Source organism: Zonotrichia albicollis, chromosome 24 (assembly GCF_047830755.1).
Source record: "Zonotrichia albicollis isolate bZonAlb1 chromosome 24, bZonAlb1.hap1, whole genome shotgun sequence".
NCBI lineage: Eukaryota > Metazoa > Chordata > Aves > Passeriformes > Passerellidae > Zonotrichia > Zonotrichia albicollis.
In genome coordinates this window covers 1,940,389-1,957,193 of record NC_133842.1, presented here as the reverse complement: position 1 = coordinate 1,957,193, position 16,805 = coordinate 1,940,389, and the positions used below count along the sequence as shown (strand labels likewise).

Here is a 16,805-nt window from a genome sequence, read left to right as displayed (position 1 = left end):
ACTGGGAGGGACTGGGATGAACTGGGAGGGACTGGTTTTAATTAACCCCTTATTATTAATTAATAACCGACTAGTACCCAATCCAATAAAAATATTAATATTGATATCAACTCAGCAAAGCTGAAATAATAAAAAAAATAATAATAAATATAAATATAATAAATAAAAATATATAATATAATATAAATATAAATATAATAATAAAAATAATAATAAAACCAGAATAAATTCTGAATAAATCGGTTTATTCTGAATAAATTCTGAATTAATTGGTGATTTTTTGGCTCTTTTTCCCACAAATTTCGGGATTTTTGGGGATTTTTTTTTTCCCTTTTCCCCACAAAAATTGGAATTTCAGGATTTTTTTTCACTTTTTCCCACAAATTTTGGGATTTTTGGGGAATTTTCACATAAATTTCAGGATTTTTGGGAATTTTGGGTCCCTTTTCCCCACAAAAATTGGAATTTCGGGATTTTTTTTCCCTTTTTCCCACGAATTTTGGGATTTTTTTTCCTTTTTCCCACAAATTTCAGGATTTTTGGGGAATTTTGGGTCCCTTTTACCTCACAAAAATTTTGGAATTTCGGCATTTTTTTCCCTTTTTTCCGGCAAATTTCGGGATTTTTCGGTCCCTTTTCCCCACAAAAATTGGAATTTCGGGATTTTTTTCCCTTTTCCCCACAAATTTTGGGGTTTTTGGGGAATTTTCCCCACAAATTTTGGGATTTTTGGGAATTTTGGGTCCCTTTTACCTCACAAAATTTGGAATTTCGGGATTTTTTTTTCACTTTTTTCCCCACAAATTTTGGGATTTTTGGGAATTTTGGGGTCCTTTTACCTCACAAAAATTTGGAATTTCGGGATTTTTTTCCCTTTTTTCCACAAATTTCGGGATTTTTGGGTCCCTTTTCCACACAAAAATTGGAATTTCGGGATTTTTTTTTCCCTTTTTCCACAAATTCCAGGATTTTTTGGGTCATTTTGGATCCTTTTTCCCCACAAAAATTTGGAATTTTGGGATTTTTTTTCCCACAAATTTTGGAATTTTTGGCCCCTTTTTTTCCACAAATTTCTGGATTTTTGGGAATTTTGGGTCCTTTTTTCCCATAAAAATTGGAATTTCGGAATTTTTTTTCCCTTTTTTCCACAATTTTCGGGATGTTTGGGTCCCTTTTCCCCACAAAAATTGGAATTTCGGGATTTTTTTTCACTTTTCCCCACAAATTTCGGGATTTTTTTTCCCTTTTTTCCCACAAATTTCGGGATTTTTGGGAAATTTTGGTCCCTTTTCCCCACAAAAATTTGGAATTTCGGGATTTTTTTTCCCTTTTCCCCACAAATTTTGGGATTTTTGGGGAATTTTTCCCACAAATTTCGGGATTTTTGGGGAATTTTGGGTCTCTTTTCCCCCCACAAAAATTGGAATTTCGGGATTTTTTTTTTCCTTTTTCCCACAAATTTCGGGATTTGTGGGGAATTTTGGGTCCCTTTTACCTCACAAAATTCGGAATTTTGGGATATTTTTCCCTTTTTCCCGCAAATTTCGGGATTTTTGGGTCCCTTTTCCCCACAAAAATTGGAATTTCGGGATTTTTTTTTCCCATTTCCCCACAAATTTTGGGATTTTTTTTCCCTTTTTCCACAAATTTCGGGATTTTTTGGTCCCTTTCCCCACAAATTTCACCAATTTTGGTTCATTTTCCTCCTTTCCCTTTAAATCCCGCGACTTTTTTCACTCCGTTTTCCCCCCCCCGCCATTTTCGGGACTTTTTTGCCGCTTCCCCCGCCGCCATTTTAGCTCCTCCTTCCCCTTCACTTCCGGTCGGGCACTTCCGGGCTGGGCGTGGCCGGAAGTGACGCAAAGCGGCGGCAGCGGTGGGTTCGGGCCGGGATTTTTGGGGCCAATTTCGCCAATTTTGGGATTTTTTTGTTTCTTTTTTAAATTTTTTTTTGGTTTTTTGGGGTTTCTCGAAGGGTTCCGCGAGGGCTCTGAGGGGGTTTGGGGGATCCCGAGGGGGTTTGGGGGGTCCCGGGTGGATTTTGGGGCCTTTTGGGGGCATTGGGGGAATTTGGGGGATTTTTTTTGGGGGATTTGAGGGAAAATTTTGGGGTTTTTGGGGAATTTGGGGCGGATTTTGAGGGAATTTTGGGGTCATTTTTGGGGAATTTTGGTGGGAATTTTGGAGCCATTTTTGAGGGAATTTTGAGGGAATTTGGTGTCATTTTTGAGTGGATTTGGGGCCATTTTGGGGGGAATTTTGGGGAATTTTTAGAGGAATTTTGGGGGAATTTCGGGGAATTTTTGGGCGAATTTCGGGAGGATTTGGTGGCAAATTTTGGGCCCATTTCTGGGGGAATTTGGGGGGAATTTTTGAGGAATTTTGGGTCATTTTGGGGGAATTTTGAGGGAATTTTGGGGAGAATTTTGGGTGGATTTGGAGCAAATTTTGCAGCTTTTTTTAGGGGAATTTGGGGCCGTTTTATGGGAATTTTGAGGGAATTTTGGGGAATTTTGAGGGAAATTTGGGGCCATTTTTGGAGGATTTGGGGCAAATTTGGGGACATTTTAGGGGAATTTTGTGGGAATTTTTGGGGAGATTTTGGAGCCACTTTTGGGTGGATTTGGGGCCATTTCAGGGGAATTTTTGGGTCATTTTTGGGTGGATTTTGGGGGGATTTTGGCAATTTTGGGGCCATTTTTGGGGTCACTTTGGGGGAATTCGGGGCCACTTTGGGACCATTTTTAGAGGAATTTTGAGGGGAATTTTGGAGCCATTTTGGGGGGAATATTTGGGGCCATTTTTAGAGGAATTTTGGGGCCATTTTTGGGTGGATTTGGGCAAAATTTGGGGCAATTTCAGGGTCATTTTTGGGGCATTTTGGGGGGAATTTTGTGGGAATTTTGAGGCATTTTTGGGGCCATTTTTAGAGGAATTTTGGGGCCATTTTGGAGCCATTTTAGGGGAATTTTGGGGCCACTTTTGGGTGGATTTGGGGCAGAATTTGGGGGAAGAATTTGGGGGAATTTTGGGGTCATTTTAGGGGAATTTTTGGGGCCATTTTAAGGAAATTTTGGGTCACTTTGGGGGATTTTTGGGGCAAATTTTGGAGCCATTTCAGGGGAATTTTTAGGGCCATTTTTGGGGAATTTTGAGGGGATTTTGGGCCATTTTCGGGGATTTTTGGGGCAAATTTTGGAGTCATTTTAGGGGAATTTTTGGGTGGATTTGGGGCCAATTTTGGGGGATTTTTGGGGGAAATTTGAAGCATTTTGGGGCCATTTTTGGAGGATTTGGGGCAAATTTTGGAGCCATTTTGGGGAGATTTTTGAGGCCACGTTTTGGATTTTTGGGGCCATTTTTGGGATCATTTTTAGAGAAATTCTGAGGGAATTTTGGGGAATTTTTGGGGCATTTTTAGAGGAATTTTGGGGTTATTTTGGGGGCATTTTTTGGGTGGATTTGGGGAAATTTTGGGGCCATTTGTTGGGAGATATGGGGGAATTTGCGGGCATTTTTGGGCATTTTTAGGTGGATTTTGGAGGAATTTTGAGGGAAATTATGAGAGAATTTTGGGGGAATTTTTGGGGAATTTTTTGGGGCATTTTGGGGATTTTTAGGGGAATTTTGGGGATTTTTTGGGGAATTTTTAGAGGATTTTTTTGAATTTTGAGGAATTTTTTTGTAATTTTTGGAGGAATTTTTAGAGGAATTTGGAGGAATTTTGAGGGAATTTTTTGTGGAATTTTTTCGGAATTTTTGGGGAATTTTGGGGTATTTTTGTGGAATTTTTTGTGGAATTTTGGAGAGAATTTTGTGGAATTTTTTGGGAATTTTTGGGGTCATTTTTTGAGGAATTTTGGGGAAATTTTGGGGCCATTTTTGGGGAATTTTTGGGGAATTTTTTGGGAATTTTTGGGGTCATTTTTAGAGGAATTTTGGGGAATTTTGGGGTATTTTTTTGGAATTTTTAGAGGAATTTTTTTGGCATTTTTTTGGAATTTTTGGGGAATTTTTGGGCCATTTTTGGGGTCTTTTTTTGAGGAATTTTGGGGAATTTTGTGGAATCTTTTGGGAATTTTTTGGGAATTTTTTTGGAATTTTTGGGGGTCATTTTTAAGGAATTTTGGGGAATTTTTGGGGAAAATTTGGGGTCATTTTGGGGCCATTTTTGGGGGAATTTTGTGGGAATTTTGGAGAGAATTTTGTGGAATTTTTTGGGGACATTTTTTGAGGAATTTTGGGGAATTTTTGGGGAATTTTTAGAGTAATTTTGGGAAAGTTTTAGAGGAATTTTTTTTGAATTTTTAGAGGATTTTTTTTTAATTTTGGGGAATTTTTTGGGGAATTTTTGGGAATTTTGGGGAATTTTTGGAGGAATTTTTGTGGAATTTTTTGGGAATTTTTGGGGGTCATTTTTTGAGGAATTTTGGGGGATTTTTGGGGAAATTTTGGGGGCATTTTGGGGTCATTTTGGAGGAATTTTGAGGGATGTTTTGTGGAATTTTTTGGAATTTTTTGGGGACATTTTTTGAGGAATTTTGGGGAATTTTGGGGGAATTTTTAGAGTAATTTTGGGAAATTTTTAGAGGATTTTTTTTGGAATTTTTAGAGGATTTTTTTTAATTTTGGGGAATTTTTTGTGGAATTTTTGGGGAATTTTGGGGAATTTTTGGGGAATTTTTGGGGAATTTTTTTGTGGAATTTTTTGGGAATTTTTGGGGTCATTTTTTGAGGAATTTTGGGGAAATTTTGGGTCATTTTGGGGCCATTTTTGGGGAATTTTTTGAGGAATTTTGGGGTCATTTTGGGAGGAATTTTGAGGGAAATTTTGGGGAATTTTTTGGAATTTTTTTGGAATTTTTAGAGAAATTTTTTGGATTTTTTTGGGGAATTTTTTTGGAATTTTTTTGGGAATTTTTTGAGGAATTTTGGGGAATCTTTGGGGAATTTTTTGTGGAATTTTTAGAGGAATCTTTTTGGAATTTTTTGGGGAATTTTTTGGGGAATTTTTTGGGGAATTTTTTGGGATTTTTTTTTGGGAATTTTTTGTGGAATTTTTTGGGAATTTTTGGGGTCATTTTGGGGGAATTTTTTTTGGAATTTTTTGGGAATTTTTGGGGAATTTTTAGAGGAATTTTGGGGCCATTTTTTGGGAATTTTTGGGGAATTTTTTGGGGAATTTTTGGAGTCATTTTTTGAGGAATTTTGGGGCAATTTTTGGATTTTTTTTGATTTGGGCTCTTGGGGCATTTTTGGAGGAATTTTGGGGCCATTTTTGGGGGAATTTTGGGGAAATTTTTTGGAAGTTTTTTGGGAATTTTTTGAATTTTTTCGGAATTTTTGGGGAATTTTTGGGGAATTTTTTGGAAATTTTTTTGGAATTTTTTGGAATTTTTAGAGGAATTTTGGGGCAATTTTTGGAATTTTTTTTGGAAATTTTTTGGATTTTTTTGGATTTTTTTTGGAAATTTTTTGGAATTTTTTGGGTCATTTTTTGAGGAATTTTGGGGAATTTTTGGAGGAATTTTTGGGGAATTTTGGGGGAATTTTTTTTGGAATTTTTTAGGGTTTTTTTTGGAATTTTTTTTTGGAATTTTTTGGGAATTTTTGGTGAATTCATTTCCAGCAGCCGCTGCATTAATTAACGATGCCATTAATTAATGAACAAACACCTTCATTAACCCCCCAATCACCATTTCCCACCCCCTTTTTTCCCCCCATCAATTAAATTTTTTTAATTAACCCCCCTCCCAACCCCTCTAAGAGGACCCCAATCACTTAATTAATGATAATTAATGATTATTAATTAATTCCAGGCGCTAATTAAGCCATGGGGGAGCTGAGTGACCTGGACCGGCAAATCGAGCAACTGAGACGCTGCGAGCTCATCAAGGAGAGCGAGGTCAAAGCTCTCTGTGCAAAAGCACGGTAATTAACGCTAATTAATGCTAATTAATAATTAATAAATATTCATTTATTGGTTATTAGTGGGTTTAGGCCTTTATTATTACTAATTAATGGTGATTAATGGTCATTAGAGCTCATCAAGGAGAGCGAGGTCAAGGCCCTGTGCGCCAAGGCCCGGTAATTAGCGCTAATTAGCGTTAATTAATAATTAATAAATATTCATTTGTTGGTTATTAGTGGGTTTAGGCCTTTATTAGTGCTAATTAATGGTCATTAATGGGCATTAGAGCTCACCAAGGAGAGCGAGGTCAAGGCCCTGTGCGCAAAGGCCCGGTAATTAGCGCTAATTAGTGCTAATTAATAATTAATAATTGGTTATTAGTGGGTTTATACCTTTAGTATTGCGAATTGATGGTAATTAATGGTGATTAATGGGCATTAATGGTCATCAAGGAGAGCGAGGTCAAGGCCATGTGCGCCAAGGCCCGGTAATTAGCGCTAATTAATGCTAATTAATAATTATTAATCGGTTATTAGTGGGTTTATACCTTTATTATTGCAAATTATTGGTAATTAATGGTGATTAATGGGCATTAGAGCTCATCAAGGAGAGCAAGGTCAAGGCCCTGTGCGCAAAAGCCCGGTAATTAGCGCTAATTAATGCTAATTAATAATTAATAATCGGTTATTAGTGGGTTTATACCTTTATTATTGCGAATTATTGGTAATTAATGGTGATTAATGGGCATTAGAGCTCATCAAGGAGAGCAAGGTCAAGGCCCTGTGTGCAAAGGCCCGGTAATTAACGCTAATTAACGCTAATTAATAATTAATAATTGGTTATTAGTGGGTTTATACCTTTATTATTGCTAATTATTGGTAATTAATGGTCATTAGTGCTCATCAAGGAGAGCGAGGTCAAGGCCCTGTGCGCAAAGGCCCGGTAATTAGCGCTAATTAACGCTAATTAATGCTAATTAATAGTCATTAATAGTCACTGAGTGATTATTAGTGGGTTTAAATGGCAATTATTGGTAATTAATGGTGATTAATGAGCATTAATGGTCATCAAGGAGAGCCAGGTCAAGGCCCTGTGCGCAAAAGCACGGTAATTAGCGCTAATTAACGTTAATTAATAAATAATAAATATTCATTTATGGGTTATTAGTGGTTATTGAGGGGTTTTAATGTTAATTAATGGTCATTAATGGTCACTAGAGCTCATCAAGGAGAGCGAGGTCAAGGCCCTGTGCGCAAAGGCCCGGTAATTAGCGCTAATTAACGTTAATTAATAATTATTAATCGGTTATTAGTGGGTTTATGCCTTTATTATTGCTAATTAATGGTGATTAATGGGCATTAATGGTCATCAAGGAGAGCGAGGTCAAGGTCCTGTGTGTAAAAGCCCGGTAATTAGTGCTAATTAGTGTTAATTAATAATTAATAAATATTCACTTATTGGTTATTAATGGTTGTTGAGGGGTTTAAATATTCATTAACAGTCATTAACGGTGATTAATGCATAGCCAAGTCCAAGTAATTATAATTAATTACTAATTATTTAATCATTATTCATTAATAACTAATTAATGCTAAATAAATAAGGAATTATTGATTATGAGTTATTATTGATTAATTATGTTTATTATTTGCTGCTACTTGGGGTTTATTGAATTAATTAATCATCATTAATTAATTTGTTATTATTGTGTTTATTATCATATCATATATAGTATATTTTTATTAATATATTGTTATAATTGTTATAATATTAATAGTTATTAATAAATTACATTTTTATTTATTTATTATTTATTATATTTTTAATTTATTAGTTAATTAACTTGTAATTAGTTATTATGTATAAGTAAGATAATAGCGTATATAAATTAAATATTATTTGTGTATAATAATGAAATAGATGAAAATAAAATAAAATATAGAAAATAAAATTTTCTAAAAAATAAAATAAAAAATAAAATTATTATTAATTATTAATTATTAATAAATAAATTAATTATTAATTAATTAATTATTAATGGCAGGGAGATCCTGGTGGAGGAGAGCAACGTTCAGCGCGTCGACTCCCCGGTGACCGTGAGTGAACAGAGCCCCCAAAATTCCGGAAAATTCCACAAAATTCCGGGAAAATTCCCAAAAAATTCCCCAGAAAAATTCTGGAAAAATTCCAGAAAATTTGAGAAAATTCCACAAAAACTCCCCAAAAAATTCCGGGGAAAAAAATCCAGAAAATTCCGGAAAATTCCAGAAAAATTCCCAAAAAAATTCCAGAAAAATCCCACAGAATTCTGGAAAATTCCAGGAAAATTCCCCCAAAAATTCCGGAAAAATTCCAGAAAATTCCGCAAAATTCTGGAAAAATTCCAAAAAAATATTCCAGAAAAATTCCACAGAGTTCTAGAAAATTCCGGAAAAATTCCCGAAAATTCCAGGGAAAAAAAATCCAGAAAATTCCACAAAATTCCGGGAAAAATCCCCCAAAAATTCCAGAAAAATTCCACAGAATTCCGGAAAAATTCTGAAAAAATTCCAGAAAAATTCCCCAAAAAATTCCGGGAAAGAAAATCCAGAAAATTCCACAAAATTCTGGAAAATTCCGGAAAAATTCCCAAAAAATTTCCAGAAAAATTCCAGAAAATTCAACAAAATTCCGGGAAAATTCCCCAAAAAATTCCAGAAAATTCTGGGGGAAAAAAATCCAGAAAATTCCACAAAATTCCAGATAATTCCAGAAAAAGTCCCAAAGAAATTCCGGAAAAATTCCAGAAAGTTCCACATAATTCCGGAAAATTCCGGAAAAATTCCCCAAAAAATTCCGTAAAAATTCCGGGAAAGAAAATCCAGAAAAATCCAGAAGATCCAAAAAAAAAAAAAAACCAGAAAATTCGAGAAAATTCCACAAAAATTCTGGAAAATTCCACAAAAATTCCCCAAAAAATCTGGAAAAATTCCCGAAAATTCCGGGAAAAAACATCCAGAAAATTCCACAAAATTCCGGAAAATTCCAGAAAAAGCCCCAAAGAAATTCCGGAAAAATTCCAGAAAATTCCACAAAATTCCAGAAAAAAATGAAATGTTTTGGGATTCTGGAGGGGAAATTTGGAAATTGAGGGAATTTTTCGAAAAATTTTTATTTTATATTTTGGAATTTTAGGCAAATTTTTTGTTTAATTTCAAGGGGAAAAAATTGGATTTTTTTCCATTTGGGAGCCGTTGGTTTATTATTTTTGGGTGTGAAATTTGGGAGAAAATTTGGGAATTTTGGGTTGATTTGGGGGAATTTTTTGAATTTGAGGTGAATTTGGGTGAATTTTGGGATATTTGGGGTGAATTTTGTTTTATTTTGGGCTAATTTGGATATTTTTGGGTGAACTTTGGGTGATTTCAGGATAATTTTGTGAATTTTTGGTAAATTTTGTGATATTTTGGGTGAATTTTGGGTGAGTTTTGTGATATTTTGGGGTGATTTTTGTGATATTTGGGTGAATTTTTGGTGAATTTGGGTGAATTTTGTGAATTTTGGGGTGAATTTTTGGTGAATTTTGGGTGATTTTGGGCTCATTTGGATATTTTGGGTCATTTTTGGTGATTTTTGGGATAATTTTGTGAACCTGGGGTGAGTTTTGTGATATTTTGCACGGGTTTTGGGTGATTTTCGGCCATTTTGGATATTTTGGGCTAATTTGGGTGATTTTGGGATAATTCTGTGATTTTGGGGTGAATTTTGGGTGAATTTTGTGATATTTTGGGTGAATTTGGGTGAATTTTGGTGAATTTTATGCTATTTTTGGGTGAATTTTGTGATATTTTGGGTGAATTTTGGTGATTTCAGGATAATTTTGTGAATTCTTGGTGAATTTTTAGTGAATTTTGGGATATTTTGGGTGAGTTTTGGGTGATTTTGGGCTCATTTGCATATTTTGGGTGAGTTTGGGGTAAATTTTTTGATTTTTGGGGTGAATTTGGGTGATTTTGGGTGATTTTGGGCTCATTTGGATATTTTGGGGTGAATTTTGGGGTGAATTTTTGGTGAATTTGGGTGATTTCAGGATAATTTTGTGAATTCTTGGTGAATTTTCGGTGAATTTTGGGATATTTGGGTGAATTCTGGGTGATTTTTGGGCAAATTTTGGGTGATTTTGGGTGAATTTTGTGCTATTTTTGGGTGGATTTTGTGAATTTTGGGTGGTTTTGGGTTAATTTGGATGTTTTGGGTGAACTTTTGGTGAATTTTGGGGATATTGGGTGATTTTTGTGCAATTTTGGGGTGAATTTTGGGCGATTTGGGCTAATTTGGATATTTTGGGTGATTTCTGAGATAATTTTGTGAATTTTTGGTGAATTTTTGGTGAATTTTGTGATTTTTGCATGGATTTGGGTGAATTTGGGGTGAATTTTGGGTGATATTTTGTGCTATTTTGGGGCTGATTTTGGGCTGATTTTGGGCTAATTTGGATATTTTCGGTGAATTTTTTGTGATTTTGGGTGAATTTTTTGATATTTTGTGCTATCTTTGGGTGAATTTTTTGGGTGATTTTGGGCTATTTTGGGTAAATTTGGGATATTTTGGGAATTTTGGGTGAATTTGGGGATGTTTTGGGTCATTTTGGGGTGAATTTTTGTGATATTTTGGGTGAATTTGGGGTAAATTTTTTGATTTTTTGGGTGAATTTGGGTGATTTTGGGTGAAATTTGGGTGAATTTTGTGATATTTTTTGGTGAATTTTGTAATATTTTAGGTGATTTCGAGATAATTTTGTGAATTTTGGGTGAGTTTGGTGAATTTAGGGTGATTTTGGGATGAATTTTGGGGGATTTGGGGTGAATTTTGGGTGATTTTGGGCTAATTTGGATATTTTGGATGAATTTTGGGCTGATTTTGGGGTGAATTTTTGGTGAATTTTGGGTGAATTTTGTGATATTTTGTGCTATTTTGGGGTGAATTTTTTGGGTGATTTTGGGCTATTTTGGGTAAATTTTGTGAATTTAAGGTGATATTTTGGTGAATTTTGGGTGAATTTTGTGATATTTGGGGTGAATTTGGGTGATTTTGGGTGAATTTTGGTGACTTTTGTGATATTTCGGGTGATTTTGAGATAATTTTGTGAATTTGGGGTGAATTTTGTGATATTTTGGGGTGAATTTTGGGTGAATTTTTTGATTTTTTGGGTGAATTTGGGTGATTTTGGGTGAATTTTGGTGATTTTGGGGTAATTTTGTGGTATTTAAGTGAATTTTGGGTGAATTTTTGGTGAATTTTGTGCTATTTTGGTTGATTTGGGGTGAATTGGGGTGAGTTTTGTGCTATTTTTGGGGAGAATTTTGGGTGATTTTGGGTGATTGTTGTGATATTTTTTGATATTTTTGGGTGGATTTTGTGACATTTGGGGATTTGGGTGAATTTGGGCAAATTTTTGGTGAATTTGGGGTGAATTTTGTGATATTTTGGGTTAATTTTCGGTGATTTTGGGGATATTTTTGGATGATTTTGGGTGATTTTGGGTGAATTTGGGCTCATTTGGACATTTTGGGGTGAATTTTTGGTGAATTTGGGTGATTTCAGGATAATTTTGTGAATTTTTGGTGAATTTTTGGTGAATTCTGGGATATTTTGGGTGAATTCTGGGTGATTTTTGAGCGAATTTTGGGATATTTTGGGTGAATTTGGGGTGAATTTTGTGAATTTTGGGTGAATTTTTGGTAAATTTGGGTGAATTTGTGATATTTTGGGTGAGTGCTGTGATATTTTGGGGGTTCGAGGTAAATTTGGGTGAATTTGGGGTGAATTTTGGGTGATTTTTGTGATACTTTGGGGTGAATTTTGGTGTTTTCGGGGTAATTTTGTGAATTTTTGGTGAATTTTTGGTGAATTTTGTGATATTTTGGGTGAATTTTGGGGTGATTTTGGGGTGAATTTTGTTGATTTTGGGTGTTCCCCCCCAGGTGTGCGGGGACATCCACGGGCAGTTCTACGACCTCAAGGAGCTCTTCCGGGTGAGTGACCCCGAGTGACCCCTGAGTGACCCCGAGTGACCCCTCAGTGACCCCTGAGTGACCCTGAGTGACCCCTGAGTGACCCAAAAAAATGCCCCAAAAATGCCCCAAAATTTGCCCAAAATGTCTCAAAAAATGGACCTAAAAATGGCCCAAAAGTGACACAAAGTGCCCCAAAAAATGCTTCAAAAATGGCCCAAAATTGCCTCAAAAATGGCTCAAAAATGTCCATTTTATGACCCAAAAAATGACCCAAAAATGACCCAAAAGTGGCTCAAAAATGTCTCAAAAATGGCCTAAAATTTGCCTAAAATGCCTCAAAGTTGGCCTCAAAATGATCCAAAAATGCCTCAAAAATGGCTCAAAAATGACCTAAAAATGCCTCAAATATGGCTCAAAAAATGGACCCAAAAATGGCCAAAAAATGACCCAAAATGCCCCAAAAATGGCCCCAAAAAATACCCGAGTGACCCCTCAGTGACCCCCGAGTGACCCCGAGTGACCCCTCAGTGACCCCTGAGTGACCCCGAGTGACCCCTCAGTGACCCCCGAGTGACCCCGAGTGACCCCTCAGTGACCCCCGAGTGACCCTCAGTGACCCCGAGTGACCCCTCAGTGACCCCTCAGTGACCCCGAGTGACCCCTGAGTGACCCCGAGTGACCCCGAATAACCTCTGAGTGACCCCTCAGTGACCCCGAGTGACCCCGAGTGACCCCGAGTGACCCCTGAGTAACCCCTGAGTGACCCCGAGTGACCCCTGAGTGACCCCTGAGTGACCTCTGAGTGACCTCTGAGTGACCCCGAGTGACCCCTGAGTGACCTCTGAGTGACCCTGAGTGACCCCTGACCCAAAATGGCCAGAAAAGGACCCAAAAATGGCCGAAAAATGGCAGAAAAATGCCCCCAAAATGCCCCAGAAATGGTTAAAAAATGCCCCCAAAAAGGCTCCAAAATGTCCCAAAAATGCCCCAAAAATGGCTCCAAAATTTGCCCAAAATGCCTCAAAAAATGGACCCAAAATGGTTCAAAAATGGCCCCAAAAATGGCCAAAAAGTGGCCAAAAAATGCCCCAAAAATGCCTCAAAAATGGCCAAAAATGGCTCAAAAATGGCCAAAAAATGGTTTAAGAAATGGCCCAAAAATGGCGAAAAAATGGCGAAAAAATGACCCAAAAATGCCTCAAAAAATGGACCCAAAATGGTTCAAAATTGCCCCAAAATGGCCCCAAAAATGCCTCAAAAATGGCCCTAAAATGACCCAAAAAAATACCCCCGAGTGACCCCTGAGTGACCCCTGAGTGACCCTCAGTGACCCCTCAGTGACCCCTCAGTGACCCCGAGTGACCCCTCAGTGACCCCGAGTGACCCCTGAGTGACCCCGAGTGACCCCGAGTGACCCCGAGTGACCCCTGAGTGACCCCTGAGTGACCCTGAGTGACCCTGAGTGACCTCTGAGTGACCCCGAGTGACCCCTGAGTGACCCCGAGTGACCCCTCAGTGACCCCCAGTGACCCCTCAGTGACCCCAGTGACCCCTGAGTGACCCCGAGTGACCCCTGAGTGACCCCTGAGTGACCCCGAGTGACCCCGAGTGACCATTGACCCAAAATGGCAAAAAAAGGACCCAAAAATGCCCCAAAATTTGCCCAAAATGCCTCAAAAATGGACCAAAAATGGTTCAAAAATGGCCCCAAAATGGCCCCAAAAATGACTCAAAAAATGGTTCCAAAATGCCCCAAAATGGCCCAAAAATTACCCAAAAATGGCCAAAAAATGGCGCCAAAATGGCCCCAAAAATGACTCAAAAAATGGTTCCAAAATGGCCCAAAAATGGCCAAAAAATGCCCCAAAAATGGTCCAAAAACGGCCCAAAAATGACCCAAAAATGGCCAAAAAATGATCCAAAAATGGCCTAAAAATGACTCAACAATGGCTCAAAAATGGCCCAAAAATGGTCCAAAATTTGCCCAAAATGCCTCAAAGATTGGCTCAAAAAATGGCCCCAAAATGGTTCAAAAATGGCCAAAAAGTGGCCCAAAAATTACCCAAGATGGGCCAAAAATGACCCAAAAAAGGCCCAAAAGTGACTCAAAAATGGCTCCAAAATGACCCAAAAATGGTCAAAAAATGGCGCAAAAATGACCTAAAAATGACCCAAAAATGGCCCAAAAATGGCTCAAAAATCGCTCAAAAAATGACCCAAAAATGCCTCAAAAATGGCCAAAAAATGACCCAAAAATGCCCCAAAAATGCCCCAAAAATGGCCCCAAAAATGGCCCCAAAATTTGCCCAGAATGCCTCAAAGATGGCTCAAAAAATGGACCCAAAAATGGCCCAGAAATGCCTCAAAAATGACCCAAAAATGGCCCCAAAAATGGCCCCAAAATTTGCCCAGAATGTCTCAAATATGGCTCAAAAAATGGACCCAAAAATGGCCGAAAAATGACCCAAAAATGGACCCAAAAATGGCCAAAAAATGCCTCAAAAATGGCCCAAAAATGACCCAAAAATGGCTCCAAAAATGGCCCAAAAATGGCCAAAAAATTTGCCCAAAATGCCTCAAAATGGCCCAAAAATGGCACAAAAAAGGCCCAAAAATGGCCAAAAAATGGCTCAAAAATGGCCAAAAAATGGCCAATAAATGCCCCCAAAATGGCTCCAAAAATGCCTCAAAAATGACACAAAAATGACCCAAAAACGACTCAGAAATGGTTGAAAAACGGTTGAAAAATGGCCCAAAAATGGTCAAAAAATGACTCAAAAATGGCCCAAAGATGGCCAAGAAATGACCCAAAAATGGCCCAAAAATGACTCAAAAATGGTGAAAAAATGACCCAAAAATGCCTCAAAAATGGCCCAAAAATGGCCCAAAACTGGCCCAAAAATGGCTCAAAAACGGCCAAAAATGACCCCTGAGTGACCTCCCTTGTCCCTCACTGTGACCAATTCAGTGAATTTTTAAGTGAATTTTTGGGGCCTATTCAGTGAATTTTGGGGCAAAATCTTCGGGATTTTTTGAATTTTTTGGGGATTTTTTGGACTTTTTGTGATTTTTTTGGACTTTTTGTGATTTTTTGGGGATTTTTTGTGGTGTTTACCTGTCTGTTCTCCCCTGCAGGTGGGCGGGGATGTGCCCGAGACCAATTACCTGTTCATGGGCGACTTCGTCGACCGCGGCTTCTACAGCGTGGAGACCTTTCTGCTGCTGCTGGCGCTGAAGGTGAGTGTGCAAGGTGTGCAAGGTGTGACAGGTGTGAGACCTTTATGCTGCTGCTGGCGCTGAAGGTGAGTGTGCAAGGTGTGCAAGGGGTGTGACAGGTGTGAGACCTTTCTGCTGCTGCTGGCGCTGAAGGTGAGCGTGCAAGGTGTGACAGGTGTGAGACAGGTGTGAGACCTTCCTGCTGCTGCTGGCGCTGAAGGTGAGTGTGCAAGGTGTGCAAGGTGTGCGAGGTGTGAGACCTTCCTGCTGCTGCTGGCACTGAAGGTGAGTGAGTGTGCAAGGTGTGCAAGGTGTGACACACCTGGACAGGTGTGAGACACCTGGGATGGGTGTGAGACCTTTCTGCTGCTGCTGGCGCTGAAGGTGAGCGTGCAAGGTGTGCAAGGTGTGACACACCTGAAATGGGTGTGACAGGTGTGAGACCTTCCTGCTGCTGCTGGTGCTGAAGGTGAGTGTGCAAGGTGTGCAAGGTGTGACACACCCAGACAGGTGTGAGACCTTCCTGCTGCTGCTGGCGCTGAAGGTGAGTGTGCAAGGTGTGCAAGGTGTGACAGGTGTGAGACCTTCCTGCTGCTGCTGGCGCTGAAGGTGGGTGAGTGTGCAAGGTGTGCAAGGTGTGACACACCTGGGATGGGTGTGAGACCTTCCTGCTGCTGCTGGCGCTGAAGGTGAGTGTGCAAGGTGTGACACACCCAGACAGGTGTGCACAGGTGTGAGACCTTTCTGCTGCTGCTGGCACTGAAGGTGAGTGTGCAAGGTGTGCAAGGGGTGTGACAGGTGTGAGACCTTCCTGCTGCTGCTGGCATTGAAGGTGAGTGTGCAAGGTGTGCAAGGGGTGACACACCTGGGATGGGTGTGAGACCTTCCTGCTGCTGCTGGCGCTAAAGGTGAGCCAGGTGTGCAAGGTGTGCAAGGTGTGACACACCCAGACAGGTGTGCACAGGTGTGAGACCTTCCTGCTGCTGCTGGCGCTGAAGGTGAGCAGGCGTGACAGGTGTGCAAGGTGTGACAGGTGTGAGAGGTGTGCAAGGTCTGACACACCTGGGCAGGTGTGCAAGGTATGACACACCTGGGATGGGTGTGCAAGGTGTGACAGGTGTGCAAGGTGTGACACATGTAGGATGAGTGTGCAAGGTGTGACCCACCCAGGCAGGTGTGCACAGGTGTGCAAGGTGTGAGACCTTCCTGCTGCTGCTGGCACTGAAGGTGGACGGGCGTACAAGGTGTGCAAGGGGTGACAGGTGTGACACACCTGGGCAGGTGTGTGACAGGTGTGCAAGGGGTGACACACCTGAAATGGGTGTGAGACCTTCCTGCTGCTGCTGGCGCTGAAGGTGAGCGGGTGTGCAAGGTGTGACAGGTGTGACGCACCTGGGATGGGTGTGCAAGGTGTGACACACCCACACAGGCGTGACAGGCACAAGTGTGACACACCCGGACAGGTGTGCACAGACAGGTGTGACACACCCACACAGGTGTGCACAGACAGGTGTGACACACCCACACAGGTGTGCACAGACACAGGTGTGACACACCCACACAGGTGTGCACAGACAGGTGTGACACACCCACACAGGTGTGCCACGTTCCTGCTTCTCCTGGCATTAAAGGTGAGCTCACCTGGACAGGTGTGTCACAGGTGTGTCACAGGTGTGTTTGTG

The 16,805-nt window shown here is 39.5% G+C and overlaps 1 protein-coding gene across 17 annotated transcripts in view; it reads left to right on the top strand.

The window, feature by feature from the left end:
- The first annotated feature begins 1,833 nt into the window (after positions 1 to 1,833).
- PPP4C (protein phosphatase 4 catalytic subunit) overlaps positions 1,834 to 16,805 on the top strand; it is a 39,499-nt gene continuing 24,527 nt past the window's right edge. For 12 of the 17 annotated variants that reach the window (XM_074558232.1, XM_074558231.1, XM_074558228.1 and 9 more), the window contains exons 1-5: positions 1,834 to 1,876; positions 5,820 to 5,931; positions 7,956 to 8,007; positions 11,875 to 11,925; positions 15,043 to 15,144. In XM_074558232.1, coding sequence (XP_074414333.1) covers positions 5,834 to 5,931; positions 7,956 to 8,007; positions 11,875 to 11,925; positions 15,043 to 15,144 — 303 coding nt within the window. In that variant the 5' untranslated portion in view covers positions 1,834 to 1,876; positions 5,820 to 5,833. Of the gene's footprint in view, positions 1,877 to 5,819; positions 5,932 to 6,061; positions 6,088 to 6,527; positions 6,554 to 6,682; positions 6,709 to 6,827; positions 6,854 to 7,148; positions 7,175 to 7,955; positions 8,008 to 11,874; positions 11,926 to 15,042; positions 15,145 to 16,805 lie in introns of all 17 variants that reach the window. The other 5 variants (XM_074558238.1, XM_074558239.1, XM_074558241.1 and 2 more) reach the window with 5 other exon arrangements.